Source organism: Pezoporus occidentalis, unplaced genomic scaffold (assembly GCF_034315485.1).
Source record: "Pezoporus occidentalis ecotype Australia unplaced genomic scaffold, CSIRO_AGI_Poc_V1 ctg284, whole genome shotgun sequence".
Classification (NCBI taxonomy): domain Eukaryota; kingdom Metazoa; phylum Chordata; class Aves; order Psittaciformes; family Psittacidae; genus Pezoporus; species Pezoporus occidentalis.
This window is the reverse complement of record NW_026914763.1, coordinates 102,487-126,064: the sequence shown is the minus strand read 5'-3', so window position 1 is coordinate 126,064 and position 23,578 is coordinate 102,487. Positions and strand designations below refer to the sequence as shown.

Here is a 23,578-nt window from a genome sequence, read left to right as displayed (position 1 = left end):
ATGTTTGCAGAGACTGGCAGTGATCTAGATATATGAAGCTTAAGTCACTGGAGCTAAAATGCTGTTTAGTTTCTCGTTTTCTGAATGTGAATATTCAGCTTGTGGTATTAAATGGATAACTCAATTTGAGAGAAGTGATGCTACAGGCTTAGGTTTAAGAATTAAAAGCACTTCTTTAGTGGCACAAGAATAAGCTTGTAACTGGTGGGTTTTTTTATAGTATCTTCTTGACTGCTGCCCTGGGCTTTCCTGAAGCTCTAATTCCTGTCCAACTGTTATGGGTAAACCTTGTGACGGATGGTCTCCCTGCTACTGCTCTGGGCTTTAATCCTCCTGATCTTGATATCATGAATAAGCCACCACGCAACCCTAAAGAGCCACTGATCAGTGGATGGCTCTTCTTCCGTTACCTAGCTATCGGATGTAAGTAGTAATAGCCTTTTTCTTAAGTAAATTTAGGCAGGTTTTGTGGGGGTTTTTTTGAGATCCACTTGAAAGCAGGTTGTCTGATCTCCTTGTGTGCTGAAATCAGCCTTAGGAAGACAAGCATGTTGTGGGATTGGGAGCGAAGAACCAAGACTAGCCATTAGTGAATGTGTATCTGCATTAGCTGTTGAGGTCCTATGAAGAACTACTCCTAAACCTGAAAATGACTGTCATTTTTGTGCTTGAGTAGAACACAACCGGTTTGCTAGCTGTAATGGGGGAAAATAAAGGAGTATCAGTTTGTGGATGTAGATTTAAACCTTAAATACAGCTGTAGTGCTTTAAAGCTAGAATAAGTATCTATATGGATATATAATGCACCCTGTCTTCATGCCAGAAGTTATGACCTTAATTTTCCTATCTGACTTGATAGATCTTAAGGCAAACCTTAGTGTTAGTTAGTGTAAGTACAGACATGTTGAGTTCTGAGAGGAAGGAAGAAAAATTGCAGGTTGATTACTCCCAAGTGCTGTTCTTGTTTGCCTTAACTGTTCTAGCTGTCAGCTTCCATAAACAGATATTAGGAGAGTATTTAATGGTTATGTAATTTACAACTGGTGGAACAGATTTCTTCCACAGGAGAGAGATGAGTTACAATAGATGAATTACAGTCTATTTCTTTTACAGTACTGGAGGTCTTGAGGTAGCAGTTCAAGTGTGGCAAAGGAGATCTTGTCTCTCACACAGTTCACAATACTGATAAAAGCGCTTTGCTTTCTTGAAGGTTATGTTGGTGCTGCCACAGTGGGTGCTGCTGCTTGGTGGTTTATTGCTGCTGATGGTGGTCCAAGAGTTTCCTTCTACCAGCTGGTATTTGCTCAGTTTAATATCTTTAGGGGGGAGAGGGGAGGTACATGCTTGTTTTCATACTGGTTATTGCAATGACTGTAGCAAAACAATAGGTTGCAGAAATTTATATCATGAGACAAGTCAGTAAGATGTGAAAGTGACTTCCTATTCTCCTGTTGTAGAGCCATTTTCTGCAGTGCAAAGAGGACAATCCAGACTTCTTTGGTGTCGACTGTGTGGTTTTTGAGTCTCCCTATCCAATGACAATGGCTCTTTCCGTACTTGTCACCATAGAGATGTGCAATGCTCTCAACAGGTTTGTATGTCCAAGTGGCAGAGCAAAGCTTCTGCACAGCTTATCCAAAGCCCTGCTTTTTGTGCAGTTCGATTGCTAGCCTATGGACAGCTCAGCTAATGAAGAATGAGTCACGTTTCCTTTCTGAATCCCGTAGTGCAAACAAAATGACTCTCTGGGATAACACTTGAGATCTGTTATCATAAGGTATATTTTTAAGTCTGCCAATTCACTCTGGTATTTCACTAAGCATGAGCAACTGAAATATTTTCCATTATTTCTAATCTAAGCTTAATCAATCAGATTATCCCTCCTATGTTGGTATAAAGTGATATCAAGGAGAACTAAAATAAGAATGCTGAAGATATGGAAAATAGTTTTTCCTTCCCTAAGGGAGTGTGGGTTTAGCCAATTAATACTAGATTATAAATGGAAACCACTTAATAGCACAATGTCAAGGGTATTTTTCTTCAAATAGCTTAGAGGTCAGTTAATTTAAAAACAAATAAACTTTAAATACTGTAAAGTTACTGAGGTAGCCCTACATAATGGGATGTTGCTCTACATCTGATGTTCTGGATCGCGGCCTTTAATACAGCGTAGCCTAAATGCAGATGGAATCTGAAGAGCAGAAGGAAAGGACAGGCATTAAGAGGATGCAAGTCCTTGGCCCTCTGTATAGCCAGTCTTGAAGTGAACTTCAGAAGTGGGTGCAGTAGGTCCCCAGGCATACAGTAAACTGGGGAGAGTTCTGTCATGCGCTGCTGTGCCCATCTTTCCCTTATCCCTCTCATGGAGAGGATGTCAGCATCATAGTGAAAAACACAGACTAGATCAGGAATGAGGGGAACATAAAAGCTTTAAGAAACAAATGCGAGGCTGAACTAGGTCTGCTTTGCTGAGCAGCCTTCCAAGGGAGCTTAAAGTTGCAACATATCTATAAACCGTATCTTTCTTTCTTTCATGACTGGGATAACTGTGGCTTGCCATGCTGCTTTTTCTTCCAGCTAGTTTTCTGATGTGTTGTATTTCCTGTTAGTGTCTTATGGACACGTCTGTACCGTGTTTCTGTTGCAGTCTATCAGAAAACCAGTCCTTGATGCGGATGCCCCCATGGGAAAACATCTGGCTGGTGGGCGCCATTTGCTTGTCCATGTCACTCCACTTCCTTATCCTTTATGTGGAACCTCTTCCAGTAAGTGCACTTGTCTTACACCCATCCCTGATTCTTGGGGACAGAGCAAGAACTTGTCTGCAGCTTAAGGCAAGGGATGGAGAAGGGAGAACAGATGTAATGCTTGGCTTTCCTTTCAGATTATCTTCCAGATCACACCTCTGAACGTGACGCAATGGCTGATGGTATTGAAAATCTCCCTACCTGTCATTCTGCTGGATGAAACACTTAAATATGTGGCCCGTAACTACCTGGAACCTGGTAAAGATAGTGTGCGGCCTGCCACCAAAGAGTGTTCTTTGTCAGCATGCACCGAAGGAGTTTCCTGGCCGTTTGTGTTCATTACTATGCCCTTGGTTATCTGGCTTTACAGCACAGACACTAACTTTAGTGATATGTTTTGGTCTTGACTGACACGATGACAAGTTTTACATTCAAAGAGAAAAAGTTTAACTTAATTTTTTTATTGTTTAGAGCAACTGTCTATTTCTGCTGAATTTTCACATGAACATATTTGCCGGTGATGGAGGTTTCATAATCTAGATTCTGTTTGTTTGTTTGCTTTTTTTCTGACTTCAGTGGGGGCAATATATTCCTCTTTTATACACAGTTCAAGTGTCCATTGACATGTACAGAGAACTAACACTATTTTATGCAAATATTTTTTTGTAGATGAAAGCATGTACAGTGTTCTGTTCAATAGTCTATTCATTGTGTACAAAAAACAAAAGAGGTGATGTTGTTTGAGCCAGCGGACACTATCAAACTAAATTGGCAGCAGATTTTAGGGAATGAATGTGTGTCGTCTTAAAACTAAACAAGCATGTAACTGTTTGTCTTCTGCATGATCATCCAAACTTAAGTTGTCATAAAGTCAGGTTTGCTTCCGAAGCAGAACTTTCTGCACTGGGTAGAGTGCTGCTACCTCGGGCAGGATTTCTTCTCTGTTACCCCCCCCTCACTCTTGGTTCTTGACTGTCCTTGTTTACACCACTTTCTGTATGAGGTATGCCTAACCTTGCTCGTGCAGAAAACACCATTCCAGGTGCAGCCTGCGGGGTTCTTCCAGCCTCTCCACACGCATAGGGTTGTTTTTTTTCTAAGGTTATTTATTTGTCTATTGTATTTTATTGTAACGGACCTTATTTTGCCAGCGTTGCCCATTATGCAGGGATAGGGAGGGCTACTTCTGTTTACCTAAATCTAAACCAGGCCTTTTTAACAACCACAATCTGTTTTAATTCAAAAGAGGGGTTAAGTTGGGTTTTAATACTTTATTTACCTGTGTCAGATCCTTTCTTCTTCGTTTCCCCCCTCCCCTTTAAGATCACAACTTTTAATGAGACCTGGAAAAATAACTTGCACTGCATAGCTAGAAATTGGCTTTTCCTACACTTTAGGGCACTAATGATCAGCTGTATACATGGAGTTACTCTGCTGGCCTGTTGTTAGCCCGACTTGAAGTAACGAAGCTCGTGTGTGTGTTTTGTAAAATCTGTAAATAGCACATGACCAAATTGAACATATTGTATAGAACTATTTTTATTTTAATGTGGCACTAACCACCTTCATTATGACGGTAAATGTTAAAGCATGTTCTCAAATTCAGTCCTGTACCAACAACGTGTAAGTCATTAACAGTCCTAACTGTGGTGTTTTTCTCCAATGCCTTCCAACTTTCATCGACTAAAGTGAGTATTTCTTTCCCATTTCACCATGCCAGTGGTGACTTGCTGTAAAATAGCATATGCTGTATACGTGTTGAAGAATAAATAGTAATTTCCTTCATTCCCATGCTGTGTTTTGTCAACCTCTGCTGTGCTACATTATTATCACCACCTCAGACTCTTGTTTTGTGCTCTGAAGCTCAAAAATTACTGATTCCAAAGGCAAAGCGTTTGCTTTTGGCTTTAGTGCATTTTAGGGGCTTGTTTTATAGCACCCAGGAGCCTCAGTGCCCCAAGATCTTACAGCTTTTGGTCTTAAGTTTGAGATAATATTGGACAAATCTGTAACGTAAGACACTGACAGCTGTTAACGTGTATGTTCAGTGTCCAAAACACTCTGGTACTTGTGGTCAGGTGCTGGTTTACTCCAAAGCTTTTTCCTGCTCTGCAATAGGGGATGCTGCTCCGAGCTGACTGTACCCTTCTTTACTCTCTGCTGTCTGCAGTGCTCAAAGTGCAGGTACTCCTCTTTGCAAAACCAGCTTATTTCCCATGAGTGGGAACACTTTGTACAGTGGTCATCTGAAGAGACAGAAGAACAGTCTCAGCTTAACAGGAGAGTCTTTGAGAATCAGACTGGGGTCATTATGTCTTTGTTAGAGTAGCAGGTGCTGTGTTATCTTGTGCTGGCTCATCTGCCTGAATAACCACATTCAAACAGCTTTCTGATTCCTCACAGAGGACAACAATAGTTAAAAGCTATGTTCCATCTGTGCCAGCTGGAATCCAGTGAGCACAGATAATTCTCTAGGTTTCAGGCTTTCAAATACAGATACTAACTTCAGGATGCACAGGCCCTGTCTGAAATCCTACTGCATTGTGAATACTCACTGTTTATATAGACTTTGACTTGTTGAAGTTGATGCTGAAGTGACTCAGAGGAGCTGGACCTGATGATGTAGTAGGTGTGTTGCCAAACTGTAAGCATTTAAATCCTGTTGAAGGCCCTCTTTAGCGTGGAAGAACATGTCTTTTTGGCATGCTAAGGTTTTGCATACCACAAAACCAATGGCCAGCACCAGCCATTGGCTGTATCGATAATAAATGAGGAGTATGAGACTTGTCCCTGTTTCTTGCAACAGAAAATAGTAGGTCATGTACCTATTTTGATCTCAAGGAATTCTAAATCACAAGTATGTGATTTGTTGGAAACAAATAACTAGCAAGTTAGTTCTGTGTGCTCCCAATGTTATTGATGAACATTTTTCAGGGCAGGAAGGCCACAGACTCTTTGAACACTGGTTCTGAGTGAACCTCCAGAGCTTTTTAAAGCTGTCTTCCTGTCACCATGAAGGATTCTGCTTGTACGATCCTATCCCTGTGTATTATGCTGAATAATCCTGCTCTACACCCTCTTTTCCTCTGTCTCTAAGACGCTGAAGAGGAAAATGACTATTGATGGTAGAATTCAGTCTTCAACTTCTTTATTGGAGATCTGTCTGTGTTGAAGATGAATCTTGCTGCTTGTGTCATGGATTTCCATGTGGATATCTGACAGCTCGCTCATTTCTCGTGTCTTGGGAGTGCTTCCATTAGGATCTTGTGTTCCTTGGAGTTTGCCTTTGAAAGCTGGATGATGGTTGGGTGAATGGAGTGGCATTCATCCTACAGGCTCCTGAGGTTATGAGAACAGTTGGGTTTTATAAGGGGCTCCTGAGAGCCCAAGCACTTGTCATCTACCTTGTTTGTCTCTTATTTCTCCCAGTCTTGCTGCCCAAATGTTCCTGTAGAAATGGAGCAATAGGGTTCCTTAAGATCAGCTCTTATTTACCTTGGGTTCAGTGGTAGCTGTTGCTATGCTTTCAGTGCTTCTGCTTTCCAAGTGCTGCCACTGCGTAGTAAGTAACAGCCTTGTGTGGGCTGGACTGGCCAAATGTTAAGACCTACCATGAGCTTCCTCTTAAGGCAGTGAAATCAGCATCTGCTGGAAGCTTCCTTGTCTGGCATCTTGGAGCTGTGGGTCTGGTCTTAACCCTTCTCAGCTGAGGAGGCTGAGGGAGGTTCTTGTGTGTGCTTCTGGCATGGGAATAGCATGAGGCAGTGCTGCTCAGTTACAGAAACTATAGAAAACCAGTGCAAGGTTATTAATGCACTGCAAGAAAATGTGTGCATTAAAATGCTGATTCTTAATGGTGTAGATCCTGTAGATCATTCCTTAGCTGTCAGTCCTTTCATCTGGAGAAGCCAGGAAGGGATTTCTTGTCCATTTAGGACAAACTGACTCGCCAGCATCTTGGAGTTGAAACTCTGAGTTTCCTTGTTCCCTACACATCTCCTTTCCAACCTCCTCACTGTACTAGGGTCATCTGGGGATGGAAATAGGCAACTCCTTTCTGAACATGTTAACCCTGTGACTGTATCAATGGAAGCACTTATTTAAGCAGAAATAACTATAAAGTTACCCAGGCCTTATCTCTGGGCCCATCTTTTTGAAAGCAGCTTTATACTTTGTTTCCCTCTGCTCTCATCTCACAGCTTCTCCATCTCCACTGTCTCCAGGACTCCTTAGTGTCCTCACGTATCACCACTTACTTTCTAGTGTGAGAGGTGTGTAAGGCTAGCATCAATCATGGGATTGATGCTACCTTATGTCAAGAACACCAGGAAGGATACCGGCTTATGCTGGGAAACCAGCAGGGTTTGGTACCAGAGCAGCTCCTCCTGACCTCAGTGTTCTGTAGCCTGGTCCAGAGCAAAGAAAAGGGTCAGGCAGCTGCAGGCAGGCAATTTTAGACAGGGGATTTTATCTTTATAGTGCCTCAGGCCCTCTCTGCTTTCAGCTGTGATTCAAAGTGCTGCTTGTGAGCTACGCAGCGAGCGGCTCCTTTTTGCTGCTTTCCAAGCAATAAAAATAGTTCATACTTAGTTCCCTAAAGCATTATTACAAATAAATAAGGATGAAAGAGGCTGCAGGAAAATATATATGAGTTTGTCAGAATGCTACCAGGCTTATGTTTGTAGGGAGGCTATTTTAGGGAAGGGCAGCGGAAAGAAAATGAGTTTTTAATGGGATGATAGAATGCAGTACAGCAGTCCTCTGTCTCTGTTCCAAGAACACAGCTGATGCACAGGATATACCCGCTAAACAGCTTAAAGATGGTTGAATTTGCTGAGATGAAGGGAGGTAAAACTGATCCAAAGCTGTCTGTCTCTTGCACCTGTCTTGTTTACTTTTTTTGCACTTCTAACCATTAACTGTTTCCCTAATCTCTGCTAATTACATCCTTAATTACATTAATATGCATTCCCAAATCTTAGCAGAAGAGCCTAAATTGCGTAGTGTTGCAGCAGGGTTTTGAAGAGCCACCATCAAGTTGTAGGCAATTGAGTACTCTTCTCTCCAAGACGCAAGGCTAACCGTGCGCTGTACTCGGGGGTAAAGTACAGTAGTAGCTTTATTACGTTGTACTCTACCCTTTGCCTACACATTAATCCGTGTAGTTTAATGACTTCTTCAAAGCTTTCCTACTGCTTCCCAGAATAAGCTGCATTACTTGGAAAAGGGACATTTTTAGGTCACTTTGGGGCCAAGCTTGGATATAATGCCTTGAATAGAAACCACCCTTTCGAGTTCTTAAGAACTTGAGCTCAAACCTTGTAGTATAAAACTTAACAAGTGAGGCTTGTGTGTTGCCATTGGTCAGGCAGAGAAAGGCAAAAGCTGTCTAAACATGTCTTAATTCTGTTTCACTGAGGTCTTACATAGGAAGCACTGGCTTTGCTGATGCGAAAGGGAGCTCTGCTGCACTCAGCGCTGCTGAGCCATAATCCAGAGTCCTGGGCTGTAAGAACAAAGTAACCTGAGAGTGTCCCTCCAATGCCAGGGCAGCCAGTTATCAAACTTAACATTCTTTCTTCTGTCACTGTTGATCTTAGTCTTGCTTGTATGATGATACTGAGCATTCATCCTTTCATTAACTGATGCCTTTTCTTTCTTTCCTTTTCAGCAATACTGGAGTAATCGCTTCCTAAACAATTTTGCAGAAATGTAAGGTTGTTTTGTTGCGTGCATGTGTTTTTAGCAACACATCTACCAAACCTTCTGCATGTATTGTGTAAAGATTCTTTGCTTTCCCTAAAACAAAACTCATTGTGTTTCTCTGTGGAAGAAATGTGTGGTACCATTAGGACTTCATTATTACAGATGTACAACCGTGCAATATCTAGCAAACCGAATGGGAAACTCTGTCTCCAGAGGAGTTTGGGTTCTGTGCTGCATGGAGAAGAGTTGGGTTATCCTTGAACAAGGAATTGTGGAGCTGTCAGCCAATTTTCCCATATTTCTATATGTAAAATGTCAGTTTATACAATGTACAATATCAAAATAATGCATGCCTTCGATCGTAGCCAAATCTTTCTCTGTATTGTATCATCCCAACCGTACTACTCTAGAACAGCTTATGTACAATGCTATCCTATTTATAAAATCCATTGGGAAGTAACTTACAGGTGAATGTTAAACCATAAGCCTCCAGTTCAGAACTTTGGCTTTTTCTTTTTATCATGTGTGCAAATGGACCTCTTTTGCACTGTAATGTAACTTATTTAAATATAAGGCAGTAAGACAGATGTTGGTGCAATACAAACTGTCGTGATGCATCTATCTAAAACAGCAACAACCGACTTTAACCAGTGACCACACCTGCATGTGCGACCTTTAGAAGCTGTAAATAAGATCAGTTGTCTCTTTCCATGCTGACAGTAAGAAGCATCACACCCGGTTTCATTTGTATCAGGTAAATAAACCTCTTCGACCAGCCGTACTTTGCGTGTTATTTTATGCACTTTGTTTTCTGCAGGTACATTTGTTCATACTTCAGCGCTCTCTTATATTAAGGCCAGGATGACACTCACTATAGCACCAACACATTGCAATCTTTCCTCCTAGAACTATGCAGATGCCAGCTGCTCTTCCGGCAGTATTGACCTCCTCGCTGGTGTGATTTCCTCTGTCCGGGGGCTTGTGTGTGTGTTTAAGGGACACTGTCAAGTACTTTGATCACTCGATTTTTTTAAACTGCTCCATTGTTTGTAAAATCCCTCTGAGAAACTCAAAATAAACGATTCTTTCCCAACTCCATCTTCACTTCTTTTGTCCTTTTCTATCTTCTAAATTGCCCCAGCATGAAGCACTTGTTCAGTCTCTTCCCCCTTCCGTAGGCAAAAGGAAGATGAACCAAATGTGTTTGCTGCAGTGCAAGTCATGAGTAACCTACTCGGAGTACTTCTACACTGCTGCGTTCCAAACCACTGCCAGCCACTCACAGGGCAGGAGTCTGTAAGTTTCCAAGCTGAGTTTAGTTTGGAGTAAGAGGCAAGGGAGCCTCTCTACCCACACAACTTCAGCCAACTGCAGTAATGTGCTTTAACGTCAAAGTAATGCCTCTTAACCAGTAGCAAACAGCGTTATCTAAATGAGGTGACATGTATGAGACCCTTCAAACACAACAGTGTGACATTTAAAAATACAAGGGTTGAATTCCATTGTTGAGCTGCCCTAAAGGAAGGTGGAGGATGCATTAGTGGTTGTGCCCACTTCCTACTATGGTAGTGCTAGCTCTGCTCCTCACCTCTGGGCTGAGGCTGTCAGAACCGGGTTCAGCACTCAACTCTTATCTACAACTGCAGCTCTTCCCGATGTTGTATTTATAGCCTGTCATCAGCACACACCAACAGCACCAGCAAAAGGCCCCCCCTGGGCCACCCAACGGCTGGACCATCCCATTAACACTACACAGGCACCTGAGCTCAATGACTAAAGAACTCCTCTGGTATCACCCTCGTCACCTCCAGCTTTGCTTTCATTAGGAAGCAAGAGAGGAAAAGCCAAGGCTGCTATGTATGCAGGTGGAGGAGTCAACCTTCCCTACAGAGGCAGGCAAGGAACACTGCTTTACTGCTGGGGAAAGATACCATCAGCAGCTCCCAGCAATCAAGCTGCAGCCAGCTCGCACCTTCCCAACCAAGTCACGCAGCTCCAGTGTACCGTGACTGCAAAACAAGGAGATCTGTGATCCTGTGCTTGCTGCTGCCCTGCACGGACACCCCTGGCAGAAGTCATGACTTGGAATGAGGTTTCTCCTGTCACTGCCCTTCACTATGACTTAAGCACAAACTTAAACATGACTTGGGACTGACCTGCAGTGGGCAAACAGGCTCCCATCACCCCTGAACTCATCAAATGTGTTTCCTTTCCCTTCCTCGCTGTCTGCAGGCCGGCTGACTCGAGGCTGCAATGCCAACAGCGATTCATGGTGGAGCTATTCAGCTTTCCAGGGATTCCTGCCAAATGCCTGTCATCTCACCACGCTGCTAACACCAGTTCCAGTCCTCTCTGCAGCAGCCGCTTTGCTGTGGGCCCAGTTCACCTCTGCCTCTAAGTTGTGGCCACCAAATCCTGTGGCTTTATAAAACTCTAAGCCTCTTGTTTATGGGCACTGCCAGCTTCTTGGGACATCCCGCTGCAGGGTTCATACCTTCAGGGAACTGACGGCACAAGAATCGAGGCACAGTCACCAACCCATGGGCACAAACCTGCCATCAGGTGCTGGAGACTTCAGCCTCAACCAGAGAGCATGGACTCGCGATGGGCTGCTTCCCAAACCCCCCACTACCCATATTCACAGCATCCAGACCTCCCACAGATCAAGGTAACAAGAACAGAAGGAAACTGCTATAGCATCAATTCAATCTCCGCTCAATTCAATCTCAGACAAGGTATGCTGCACGTGGCCTGTCAGAAACCAAGTTTCCAAAGCACCCAGAACCTGCTTTAACAGGTCCTCCACCTCCCAGAGCTCCAGAACCTCCCCAAGCAGCCCCAGTGACGTTTCTACCCACACCTCAGCAATGTGTCAACCTGATTTTGCAATAAAACAGCAAAAAGCTGTATGTGATGTGCCAAAACGGGCCTGAGGAATGAATGTGTGCACTGCACAGCATCAGATCTGCATCAGGACATGCAATTAAACCAGAGACCTAAACCACTGCTGCTGCCAGTGGCTGGTGGGAAACTCAGAGCTGTCCTGGTGAGACCAGCTCAGCATTTAGCTCTTCCCTACATCTAACCAGGTTCCAGATGCTCCTTGAGGAGGTCTCTACCTAACTCAGAAGGGCTTTCATCAGGCAGATGTACATTGAAAGACCAGCAGCATCCAGCCTTTCACAAAACAGAGCTGCTGATGCTCTGATCTTAAATCCTAATGGGATTAAGAGCTCCCCTCACCAGCTGCACAACAGGCTTTGAAGTCTTCACCAAGACACTTCCATCTCGGTGAAAGCCCCGCTGGCAGCATCCCACCAAGCTACTCAGCTTCCCTTTACCTGTTGCTAACAGTGCAAAGGCAAACCTCAGTGGGGTTAGGAAGGGGCCAAGTCCGGCTTGCAACCGGCAGCACCTCCCTGCGTGCCGTGGCTGCGCGCCCGGCAGCGTGGTCCCTTACACAAGGAATCCCTGTAGCAAGTTGTAAACGTTTCTACACTATTTACAGCCAGATGATGGATGTGCTTCCTTCAACCGTGTAAAGCCTTGGAATTCATAGCATAGATGATAAATCATAGCATGAAAGGAGATGAAATCTGTTTCCTAATCGCCCTTTCCAGGCAAGAGGCAGCAGGAACAAAAGCAGGAATCTAAGCACAGCACAGGAAGGGTTAAATCCCTTTTGCAAAAACTCAAGTATTTCCAGTGTTACTGGGCAGGAGGTCCTTAAAACGTCTCAGAGGCCAAGATTCCCATGAGGGGAGCAAACACTTGACCTCCAGCCTTATGGAACCGGCCATGGTCCAGTGTGACATTACCCTCCGCAGAGCAGACACCAAAAGGAGCCGCCTCCTCCTTTCCTGCCTACTAAAAGCTGTCCTGGAAAGCTGAGGAAAGGTGAAGTCTGTCTTCAAACCCCATTCCTCCTCATGTAACAGCCAGCAGCAACACCAGAATCCAGTAGCTACTCAGGGCAGGTAGAACTTAGGCTAATACTGTTCTCTCATTGTAATGCCAAACCTTCCCCGTGTTAAATAGGTTCCTGCATTCCAGGCCCCCTGGGACTACCAGATGGACAGAGACAATTCAATCCATACGAACATATCTTGCTTTCACTATGGTCCTCAGTAGGAAAAACAGAAACTGAGGGACCCCATCAAGTTTTACAAGGCGAGAAAAGCCCCTTGGTCACAGATTGCAGCTTTTTACTGCCTTCCTGATAGACAAACATTTATCCGAGGAACTATACGGATGCAGCTTACTCAGACCAGCGTAAGCAAGACGTGTGGCTGCAGATGCTGCTCTTGCTCTGCTGATGTCATCATGCTGGGAAACTATTTAGTATTCCAAGAGGATGAAGCCAAGTTACCAGCTTCAACTTGTCCATAATGCACGTCAAAGAATAACATTATATATTATAGACTAAACATTAGGAAAAAAGCAGAAACAACAAAAATTCAGGGAATTTTCTAGTAGCCAAACAGTTCAGGGAAGGAGCTGGCATCTGAATGGCCTTTACAGCAAAGTACAGGGCAATGCACCACCTCCCCAGCACAGGAATCATAGAATCACAGAATAGTTAGGGTTGGAAAGGACCTTCAGATCATCCAGTTCCAACCCCCCTGCCATGGGCAGGGACACCTCACACTAAACCATGGCACCCAGGGCCTCATCCAACCTGGCCTTGAACACTGCCAGGGATGGAGCATTCACAACGTCCCTGGGCAACCCATTCCAGTGCCTCACCACCCTAACAGGAAAGGATTTCCTCCTTATATCAGTCCTTTTGTACTGCCACTTCAACCCAAGTTCTTGGATCAACTGCCAATGTAAGTAGTTCACTTCTGTCAATCATTAAAGTCTCCCAGCCCAGGTGTTAGATCTGTGTTTTTATATCTGGTTATGGTATAGCTGTGTACCTTGAAATCAGAATGGCAGGCACAGCCTTTGTGAGTTTCATATGGCTGAGATCTAAGTGAGGAGATAAGAAATGCTCCCTGCTTCTACCCTGGATAGATTCGTTTGCACATCACTGAGCTCCTGAAAAGCGAGGGAAAATCACCGCACAGAGAGGCCTAATGTGGAACACAGCGAAAGGAATAAAAACAAGTCCTAGTTAATCAAACACCTCTCTATAATCAGCAGTAATAGAAAAGGAAAAACCACCTCAATTAGACAGAAAACATTAATCCTGGCCAGCAGTCCTCAGTTCTATGAGCTCTGCTTCACCCAAGATCTGGGCATCAGAATTAGAAATACTGCCAATATTTCAGGTGTTAGCAGCACACCACAAAGCATGAGCACATCGCTTGCTACAGAGCCTGCATTATTTAGGTAATTCCATGCCACATCATGAGCACGTGTTTGCTTTTGAGGCTCTGGTAAACTCAGTCTTTTAGCCTTCACCCGAATGGATTTGAGGTCTGAAAAACTTCAGTTCCTTTCCATCACTTCTGTATCTTTCCCATGGCAGAGTAGGAAAGATTTCAAACTTACTAATGACACCTGTGATTCAAATTCATGGATTTCAAGCAATCACAGGTGCTTTATCCTTATCCAGCCCAAGACCAGCACTTGCTGACAGGCCAACCCCATACATTACAACCCCCATATGTTGAGGCTTTCTTGCCTCACCTGTGAATCGTTTCACACTGGGGAGCTTACATCACGACTTGACACAGTCTGAACTCCCATTTTTGGCTTTATGATCTTCTCTCCTATGGTGCATAGCACATGATAAAGAGACAGAACGAGGTCAGCTGCTTATCATAAGCTAATTGTTCTATTCCCTGAACTAGAGCACCAGGAACTGGAGGGTGCAAAATCTCTGCAAAACCCAGAGATCACATTCTAAACTTAGAGCGCTAATGAAGGCTCATTAATAGGAAAGAAGAATCCCTCTAGAATTCTGAAGCTACTGCTAAATATATCGATATGATGCACTCAGCATGTATGGCACCTTAAAGTTCCGTAGTCACTACTGTACAACTATCAGCTGTATCACCCCAATACATCAGGTACTTACAGAGGTATCATATGCAGGATCCAACTGAACTTTTCACTGCCAACAAGGAGTCAAGTTCTCAGGAAAGAGGCAAGGACACAGCTCTATTCATAGCTACCTTCAGGTGTCCTTACACATACTGGACTTGTTTGCTAAGCACACTGATGGTTTCTTTAGAGCACACTCATCTTGCGGTACAGCTTCCTGTCTGTTCTAAAAGAACAAATTACCAGATTAGCTACAAAGATACTAGAGTGGCTTTAGTAGAACTGTGGTTCCCCAATTTCCTGGTCTATGTGAATGCTTCTGGAAATGCCTAAAGCCAGTGGTGTCCGCCTGCAATTAATGACCTATTTAAAAGCATCATTAGAATAGAATGGCCCAGCAGATGGCAAAATACAGACCACATAGCTCATCTATTTCTCTCATCAAAATTAAATATCATAGAATCATAGAAGTATGTCCTTTCTTTAGTTTAGTGACATCAAGAACTCCATTCTTTCATCCACAACAGATGTTTGGGATGCATCTATAAAGCTGATGAAGCTACCCAGCTTCCAGATGCAGAACACAATCTGATGAGTGCTCAAGTTTGAGGAGAAAACAAAGAGATACATCTGTATTTATTTCTGTTATGAAAGATGTGCAATGAGCTGGTATCTATTCACTGCAATGCAGAGCAACAGCGAGAACAGATTCTTCACAAGAAGAACCCACCAGAATGCAATTAGCAAAATGTTTGCTCCGACTGAAACGCAGCCTTTTGGTGTATTTGTTTAAGGAAAGAGCAGTAACAGCTCCTGCCAAGCCAATCACCACGGCGGCAACAGCACACACTTTCCTCTTCTTCCCATACAGTCTTCAAATAACCATAATTCCATTTGATATTCTGGAAAGCCTAAAGCCCACAAAATTCCAAGAGAGAACATACCCATGTATGGTTTTACCATGGTTTTAACCATACCCATTTCTGGTTTTAAATGGATAAACTATTAGACTCCTGCTTTGTAAGATGTGACACTGAAATACTTCCAAAACAGGCTATAATAGAAGCAATCCGCTTATTCTTTTTGTTGTGTGTTTTTCTAACTGATACAATGCACATCACAGAGGGAGAGATTTTACCCTTATCTGCATTATACACCTACAAGTAGAGAAGGGTGATCTTCCCCTTTTCCTCCACCTGATACTCAAAACTATTTCTTAGCTTTGCGAAGAGTCCCTGTGCTCCAGCATACCTGTGCTAACAGAATAAATACAAAAGGAATTCGACTGCCAGTATAAAGATAAAAATACCTGGTTTAGTAAAGAGTAAGGAAACCAGAACCTTCAGAGAAATAAGAAGTAATCCCTCCTGCCACACATCAAGCCCACAAAAACGAAGGGGTTTCTAGGTTACACAAAGCAATTCGCCCTGGAAATGCTGATGTTGAGAATCTGTGTATGAAGCAACTTTGCTTCAAAAGGTGAGAGAAAACACATGAATTCCAGTGTCACCTGACAGAAACACAGAGTACATAAATGTGGAAAAACCAAGACAAGACGTGTATTTGCATAATTTAACATTTCTACAGTAACGCAAGCGAAGAGGGATGAACTCTTTTTATATCACCGTAAACGTCAGTGCTGTACACAGAATGGGAAGTGCTTTGAGTCACTGCTCCGAAACCTTTTAGCGGCATCCTGGAATAAAACTGCATTTCGAAATAAATGTTCATCTTGAGACTGGAAGCGATTAGAGGGTTTAGTAAGGACTGAGGAAGCAACTGTGATTCTCCAACACTGGCTCAACGCTGTACACACAGAAATCAGTCAGCTACAAAAGTGTCCTGGAAGTCCAAGTTTCTGAGTGCTCCGAACTCCTCCTGAGCAGCGCGTGTAATGCCCTACAAACAGACAAGTTAATTCAAACACAGCGAAAAGTGCTGCTTTCAGCTACGCCCAAGCAGCTCCTCCAGGCTGCAACAGGAGCATCAGCTCAAATGGAAGCACACAAACAAGAGAAAGACCTTTTCCACAAAGGAGTACAAACCACTGTATTTACAAACCGATCAAGCACAAGTAGCCCTGCACAGAATTCAGATGCTGTTTTCATCAGGCTTATGACACACTTCAGATTCTAATGCTTTGGGTTTTAGCAGGCATCTTTTGAAATGAAAGTTGCAAATAACCTCCAATTCAGTCAGTCCCTTACACTTAATAAATACAAAGCATCAAGAATCTTCATGGTATTGAGATGCATAGAACTGTTAAATGGTTCCAGAGTCTTGTAAGAAAAGAACTAAAGTCCTTTGTTACTGCAAAAAATATTGTTTCTGTTCTTCAAGGAAGAACGGCCCTGGTGGTGTGCTGAAGTGCCAAGACAAGCAGGGGGATGAGGCCATTACTGCATGCCAAACCACTGCTCTTGATCTGCCCACTGTGCTGCTTCGCTGTCACTGCCTTCCAAGTCCCCCTCTTCTCCACTCCCCTCCATATCATCCACATCTTCTTCCTGGGTTGCATCTGTTGGACTTTCCTCTTTTTCCATTTTCTGCATTCCTTCCAGTGACTTCTGATCATTTGGATCCAAACTGAGGAAAGTAAGAAAAAGAAAGAACTGTCCTAAATCTTTTATTTCCTTCTTTAGTTATGACCTTATTAACAAACCTCATCTTCTTGTCTGCACTTCCTGTTTAACATCATCAAGAAGTCTATTTTAGTAGATGATGCAGCTTCACCTCCAGCTGACTGTAACACTGAGTGTTAGATCTTTATATAAACTAGTTTTGATCCCCAAGAACGTGCTTATCTAAACATCACACTCCTCCACAAAACTTCGTCAACTCTTCCAGATAATACTAATTATAAAGTAACATAAAAGCAGGAAAGATTTAAATTGCTATAAGTAACTATGTGCAAGTGAAAAGCAGCTGACCCATTTAAGCTGTGTAAGTTTGCAGTGGACATAACAGGCTATATTTAAAGCAAATGTAACTTGTTGAAATCAAAACACAGTAACAGTTAATATGGCAACACCATCAAATAACATTTTGGTTATGCTTAATTGAATCACACTACTTAAATTTACTTAATAGCTCATTTTTTATATAGGGCCTTCTAGTCTAAAGGAATGGATCTTGAGGTGTCTGACTATATAATAATTCATAGCCATAAATGCCTTAATCCTTCAGTCAGTCAAGGAACTGCATGTCTAATGGCATATTCAGCATTAATACAGTCCCTAAAGTTTGCACATCTCAGTTCAAAGCTTTATGACCAACTAAGTCATGAATGGGATGTCATTTGTAGGGTTTTAAGGGAGAATGATGTAAAGGTACCTCTGATGCACATCCTAATCTATTAGTGGCTCAAGTTTTTACTTAGTCAAGTTAATTGGTTCTTATAAATATACTGCAGTCTCAGTCTCTGCTTTACCTTAGGGCAATACTGTACTGGTCCATTGCTTCCTGGTACTCATTGACAGCTACAAGAAAGTCTCCCAGTATTCGGTGCAGAACACAGTCACTCTGATTAGCCAGTGCATTCCTCAGCAAAGCAATTCCATCTTCGTACTTCTGCTCTCTACCTGTTTACATGCAAAACTACAGCTTTAATTAATAGATACAACTATGAAAAGTCAGAGTGTACAGAGTCATCACAAGACTATTTCCTCCTTCAGAACTGTAGGGGGGGACAGCAGCAATATACTTCTTGCAAGATTAACTCTAACCAATGACTTTTTGTTGCAATAATGGCTACATTCACTATTAGAGACACTCTGGAATGAGAACATTTTGTCTGTAATTGTTTTAAGTGCTGGTGTAATATTAGCTGCTAGATGCAATTAATTCCTGTGATTTTTCCTTCGGGATAGAACTGATAAATTCCTGGGCTGTAACATCACATCACTTTATTGATGTGATTCCTCACATCAATAAAGCTGAAAAACACTCTTCCATGTAAAGCAGCATGCTTTAAGTAAATTGACATGGAAAAACCCAAAGGAACTTACTAAGAAGTTCTGCTTTCTTTACCACAGCTTTAATGTAATCAGGTCTTTGTGTTAGCGCTTTGTCCAGTAACGTCTTGGCTTTCTCCTGTGTGACTGGGTCCTCGAGACAGACTGTTGCCAACAGAGTGAGTGTCTGGGCATTTGCTCCCAGGGTTTTATACACATTATTTGCCATAACCATGGCTTCACGGATACTGTTGGACGCCAGGTAACATTCAATGAGACCTGATGAGATGAAAAGGAAAACATTTCAGGTTTTGAATTCATACTACAGACACTCACCCCTCCTCAATTATTTGCACTTAGTAGCACTCAAGACTTCAAACACCTGACACTCCAATAGGCAAATACAAATTCCAATGGAGAAAGCGACTCTACATTTTAGCATATTCATTCTACACATAACTGACTTTATCACTTTACTTATAGACACCTAAATACACCTAATCTTTTTCTCCAGTTCCAGTACGGAGATATGAATACTTCAGCTGGGCTCTTCAGAACTATTTACTTGAAGCTGCTGTAAATATGACAAAATGAGGCTCCCAGTGGAACTAACCACACAGTTAACACCATCATCCCGAAGTGATCTGCTCAGAACACCCAAGTCTGTTTCTATCCAGATTAAACAAAGGGAAGAACTGTCTATTCTCTTGTCTAATCATCAGCATGACACCAAACCAGTAGTGAACGTGTGAGTAGCTTCACTTCACTCACCTTCATAGCAATCCAGCCTGCAAGGTGCAAGACGTATTGCTTCACGGAAGTGTATAATTGCTTCCTGGACTCGGCCCATGTTCCTAAGAGCAGCTCCTTTCAGCAGGAGAGCTTGAACACTGTTACTATTCAGCTGGATAGCTTTGGCTCCTAAGTATAAGGCACGAGAGTATCGTTTACTGTAGAAACTATGACACCTATGGAAAGACAAGAGGGGTTGTAAACATGTACTGGCTGTGGTGCCTGTGCACATTCACAGAGGTTTAAAAGAAGAAAAATAAAGGCAATTACAGGCAACTACTGAACTTCTTGCATTTGAAGGTAAGAATACATGTTCAGGGGAAAAAAAACAAACTTTAGGAGCTTAGAAAAAAAGCAGTATGAATATTAACTGTTACAGCTATTTAATATATCATTATTAGTGCACAGATGTGTTAACTCTGATAAGTTTAAACACACAGAAAACAACCAAAATAGGTATCAATGGATAGTTAAGTTACCCCCAAAACAGGATAGGAAAGCACCTGGTGAACAAAAAACCCTGAATCCACTGTATCAACTGCAATCCACTGCCTGCAGCAAATCAAGAGCTGAGATAAGAAAGGCAACAAAAGAACTTACCCCGATACCACCCAGGGTTCTGCATGCTGATCAGATATATTGAAGAGACGGCAGCCTAAGTTCTCCACATCCTCTAATCGACCTTCACGTGCCAATAAGTAACCGTACACATCCATTCCTGAAAAGAAACGTTTCAAGATCCATCAGCAAGAAATGGAAAGTTCATTTGCACCAAGAAAAAACAAAACCAAACCCATGAACACCTACTTTAAACTGTACCTCTACCAGTAATGGTTCCAGATACACAGCTTCTGAACTGAAAGGCAGGTACAAGCAGATACAGCATTCCCCTGCATGTCTGACTGCATGTAACTGCTACTCTAAAGTTACTCATCGGATAACTACATTATGTACATGTTCTTTTAGGATTTACGCACCTTTTATTAGGTAAGGATCCAGCATTTGTGCTTGTTCAAATTTCAGAATAGAGTTCTTATTATCTCCAGCTCTGAAATACAGGTCTGCCAAGCTCCCCAGTAAGTCCACGTTATCCCTCAGCAATGACTTCTTCTCTAAAGAGCTTTAAGAGAAATAAATGCTGTTATTAATGCCATTTTTAATGCAATTACATATAAATATTAATACATTATTTGACTGTATCATGCCCTTTGAACTCTTACCAAATGGTATTTATTGCTCTTGTATTGTCTCCAGTATGCACAAAAGCATATGCTTTGATCCACACGGAAAGCCAATCCAAGTTAGGAATACTCTGAATCACATTGATCGTCATAGAGGCCACTTCAGCACCTTTCACCGACAGCGAGAGCAAGCCTGTGCAGGAGCAGATATACACCAATTTCAGCCATTACAAAGTGCTTTTAATACAAATTAATTGTCTGCAGACCAGAAACTCCATCCCTTGACAAACATAAACAAGCAGCTTAACACTGATTTTATAACATGCATGATGTAGGCATTATATGTTACATGCAACTGCAAGACAAGTTACCTAGTCCCAAGCATAATTCAAATTGTAATAGTGTTTAATACTGAAATCCCAGCAGCGTGCAGACACCTACCTAGTATGGCATCAAGCGCTAAAGGGCACTGCCTCAGTACTTCCTTGTAGCTTGTAACAGATGAGCGTTCTTGACCTGCTTTCTTGTATAGATTTGCCAACATCATATTGATCTACAAGCCAGAGAAATATTGGTAGAGTCAAGTATGAGAAAGGAGAAATCCTCACAACTTTGTCTTCAAGCATGCCTTCCTCCCTCCTCTTCTGGGCAAAACACAAGATTACCTGCTCTTCTTCTTAACCTATAACTTATCATATAGTACAGAATTAAAGTAAATGCTTCTTTCTGAGCCTAAGGATAAACTTTACATTATTTTGCATTTGCACAGTACATCTTGAAATCTCAACATCTTTTTCAAGATATGCTGAGCAAGGACTTGTGACCAGTCTGCCAGAACAAACCTTTGGGGTCCTCTGTCTGGAAGGAATTCCATCAAGAATAGCAATGGCATCTTTATCTTGCTTCAGCATTGTGTAACATTCAGCCATTTTGTATTTCACTTCAATTTCTGATGGTAAACACTGAAATAAAAGGGAAAGATTGAAGTACAAGGTTGCTTTAGTTGGGTAAAAGATCTGAACACAGCTCCCTCACTAAATGCTCACACTATGTTCCTTCCAGTACCTGAAGGGGGCCTGTAGGGATGCTGGAGAGGGACTCTTTGTTACGGACTGTAGCGACAGGACAAAGGGTAACGGGTTAAAACTTAAACAGGGGAAATTTAGATTGGATATAAGGAGGAAATTCTTCCCTGTTAGGCTGGTGAGGCACTGGAATGGGTTGCCCAGGGAGGTTGTGAATGCTCCATCCCTGGCAGTGTTCAAGGCCAGGTGGGACGAAGCCTTGGGAGCCATGGTTTAGTGTGAGGTGTCCCTGCCCATGGCAGGGGGTTTGGAACTGGATGATCTTAAGGTCCTTTCCAATCCTAACTATTCTATGATTCTAAATCTAGTGCAAGAAAGCAACTGATGGCAGTACGAGCCTACTGCTGGCTCATACTGCTCCTGTCTTACAATGAAAAACATGAACTACACATACAAAAACCATCTCATGTTTGAGACCACAGTAATTTTTGCATTAGAAAACACGGCATTAGTGGGTTTGGAACAAATTAGCTTTAGATGTCACATTTACTTGACATAAACCCACAACCTAAGGTATTCAGGAAACCTGTAGATGTGGTGCTTAGGGACATGGTTTAGTGGTAGACTTGGTAATATCAGGTTAGTGGTTGGACTTGATGATCTTGAGGGTCTTTTCCAACCAAAATGATTCTATGATTACTGAGTCAGACACATTAATTTAGGCAGTTAGTTTTTAAATACCTGGCTTTGCGGAGTTGTTGCAGCATTCCCAGTTGAAGGTCTTACTTTTGAAGTTTTACTTAATGCTTTTTTCTGCTGCAAGGCCATCGTATACTTACTCACAGCGTTCCTATACTCCTTATCATGGAAGAGAGAGTCGGCATGATACACAAGGAGCTGGTATTTCTGAGATGGTGAAAACAGCTCCCTAGAAGAAAAGCAAACAGAAAGGCTGAGATCAGCTGCTGCGTAAGAACCAGAGCCTTACAGAACCGAAGTAGCTGTAGTTTTGGCTTCAACTTCAAACTGTTGCTGCTTCTTTACTACAACGGAAAGACCCTTGAGTATCTCCTCATAAAGGGATTATCTCACCAATTTACTTTATCTCTATACAAACAGAGGTAATAGCCGCCCCTGACACCTCATCAGCAACACCACCTTGTGTTTAGCTGCTTGGCCACTGCTTTCCCTAAGGGAGCAGCCCCCATCCTCCCTATAACAAACCACATTAACTCACATTTTGTTTGAATAGGCTCAAAACTGAAAGCAACCCCGCTCCTTGTACTGCTCTCCTCATCCTAATCCCCATGCTCCCAAACTTTACACCCCACCCTTTAGCGCTCTCCCAGTATGTTTGCAGAACAGTTAGGGCTTCAGAATGGGTTTGGGCTTCAATTAGGGCCTCAACCCCATTCAAAATGACAAATTGCACCTTATAGGACAGTCCTGAAAAATAATGGGAACTAATTGAGTCAAGGGAATTGCTGTGACCACTGGAAGGAGAAAACTGCCGCACTAATAGGATATTCATGCTGTAACATGCACCCCGAAGGGTACAGGCCGTGCTGCTCCTCCTGAACCCCGGGAAAGGCCGGGAGCAAGAACCCGGCACCAGAAGCAGCTCTAACATCAAACCCACTCCCATCCCTGGCAGTGCTCAAGGCCAGGTTGGACACAGGGGCTTGCAGCAAGCTGCTCTAGTGGAAGGTGTCCCTGCCCGTGGCAGGGGTTGGAGCTGGAGGAGCTTTAAGGTCTCTTCAACCCAACCCAGTCTATGGCTCCAGCCCCCAGCTCGGTCCCGCCTGGCCGCTCCTTCAGCACCACCGGCCCGCGGGAGGGCCACTCACGGGTTATTGCCGCTCATGGTGAGGAGAAGGCCGCTGAGCAGCCGCACGTTGGAGTGGAGCCCGGCGGACGCCATCTCCCGGACGTGCTCCACCACGCTCATGCTGACCGGGACCGGGACCGGGCCCGCCGCCGCCGCCACTCCAAAATGGCGCCACCGAGGGGGCCTCGCCCGCCGCCGCCGCCAGGGGCCCGCTGCGCTGCCTGACGCGCTGCCTGACAGGCGCACGGCGGGCAGCCCCGGGCGGCTGTGCGCCTGCGCAGGGCTGAGGCGGGAAGAGGGCCGTGAGGGGACCTCGCAGGGAGCGGGAGGAGGCTCTGTCCGGTGTCGTTATATA

At 43.3% G+C, this 23,578-nt stretch overlaps 2 protein-coding genes across 4 annotated transcripts in view; one reads left to right on the top strand and one right to left on the bottom strand.

The window, feature by feature from the left end:
* Positions 1-9,551, top strand: part of ATP2A2 (ATPase sarcoplasmic/endoplasmic reticulum Ca2+ transporting 2) — a 44,886-nt gene extending 35,335 nt beyond the window's left edge. Inside the window, exons 16-21 of one of the 2 annotated variants that reach the window (XR_009966150.1) lie at positions 221-423; positions 1,211-1,296; positions 1,458-1,591; positions 2,648-2,765; positions 2,885-4,435; positions 8,419-9,551. Coding sequence is in view for 1 of the 2 variants with exons in the window: in XM_062625901.1 (XP_062481885.1) it covers positions 221-423; positions 1,211-1,296; positions 1,458-1,591; positions 2,648-2,765; positions 2,885-3,005; positions 8,419-8,432 (676 nt within the window). In the remaining variant the exon portion in view is untranslated. The remainder of the gene's footprint in view (positions 1-220; positions 424-1,210; positions 1,297-1,457; positions 1,592-2,647; positions 2,766-2,884; positions 4,436-8,418) is intronic. The other variant, XM_062625901.1, reaches the window with a different exon arrangement.
* Positions 9,552-15,981: 6,430 nt separating this feature from the next.
* Positions 15,982-23,420, bottom strand: ANAPC7 (anaphase promoting complex subunit 7). 2 transcript variants are annotated; one of them, XM_062625899.1, is made up of 11 exons: positions 23,243-23,420; positions 22,137-22,323; positions 21,213-21,332; positions 20,812-20,923; positions 20,410-20,563; positions 20,167-20,309; positions 19,790-19,907; positions 19,169-19,365; positions 18,452-18,676; positions 17,875-18,025; positions 15,982-17,030 (listed from the first exon to the last, which is right to left on the bottom strand). In XM_062625899.1, the coding sequence occupies exons 1-11, from the start codon at positions 23,341-23,343 to the stop codon at positions 16,841-16,843; spliced, it is 1,698 nt and encodes a 565-aa protein (XP_062481883.1). In that variant the 5' UTR covers positions 23,344-23,420; the 3' UTR covers positions 15,982-16,840. The 2 variants fall into 2 exon arrangements, with proteins under 2 accessions (XP_062481883.1, XP_062481884.1); XM_062625900.1 differs by lacking the exon at positions 23,243-23,420 and having other exon boundaries at positions 22,235-22,323.
* Positions 23,421-23,578: the final 158 nt, after the last annotated feature.

What these genes read in the sequence shown, in the direction of transcription:
- ANAPC7 (XM_062625899.1), bottom strand. Translation starts at nt 23,343, where the DNA reads ATGAGCGTGGTGGAGCACGTCCGGGAGATGGCGTCCGCCGGGCTCCAC. An exon ending in GAACCCTGGGTGGTATCGGG is followed by an intron (nt 19,366 to 19,789) that starts GTAAGTTCTTTT and finishes GTCTTTCCATAG; the next exon opens with GTGTCATAGTTTCTACAGTA. An exon ending in CAGTACAGTATTGCCCTAAG is followed by an intron (nt 17,031 to 17,874) that starts GTAAAGCAGAGA and finishes TACTTTCCTCAG; the next exon opens with TTTGGATCCAAATGATCAGA.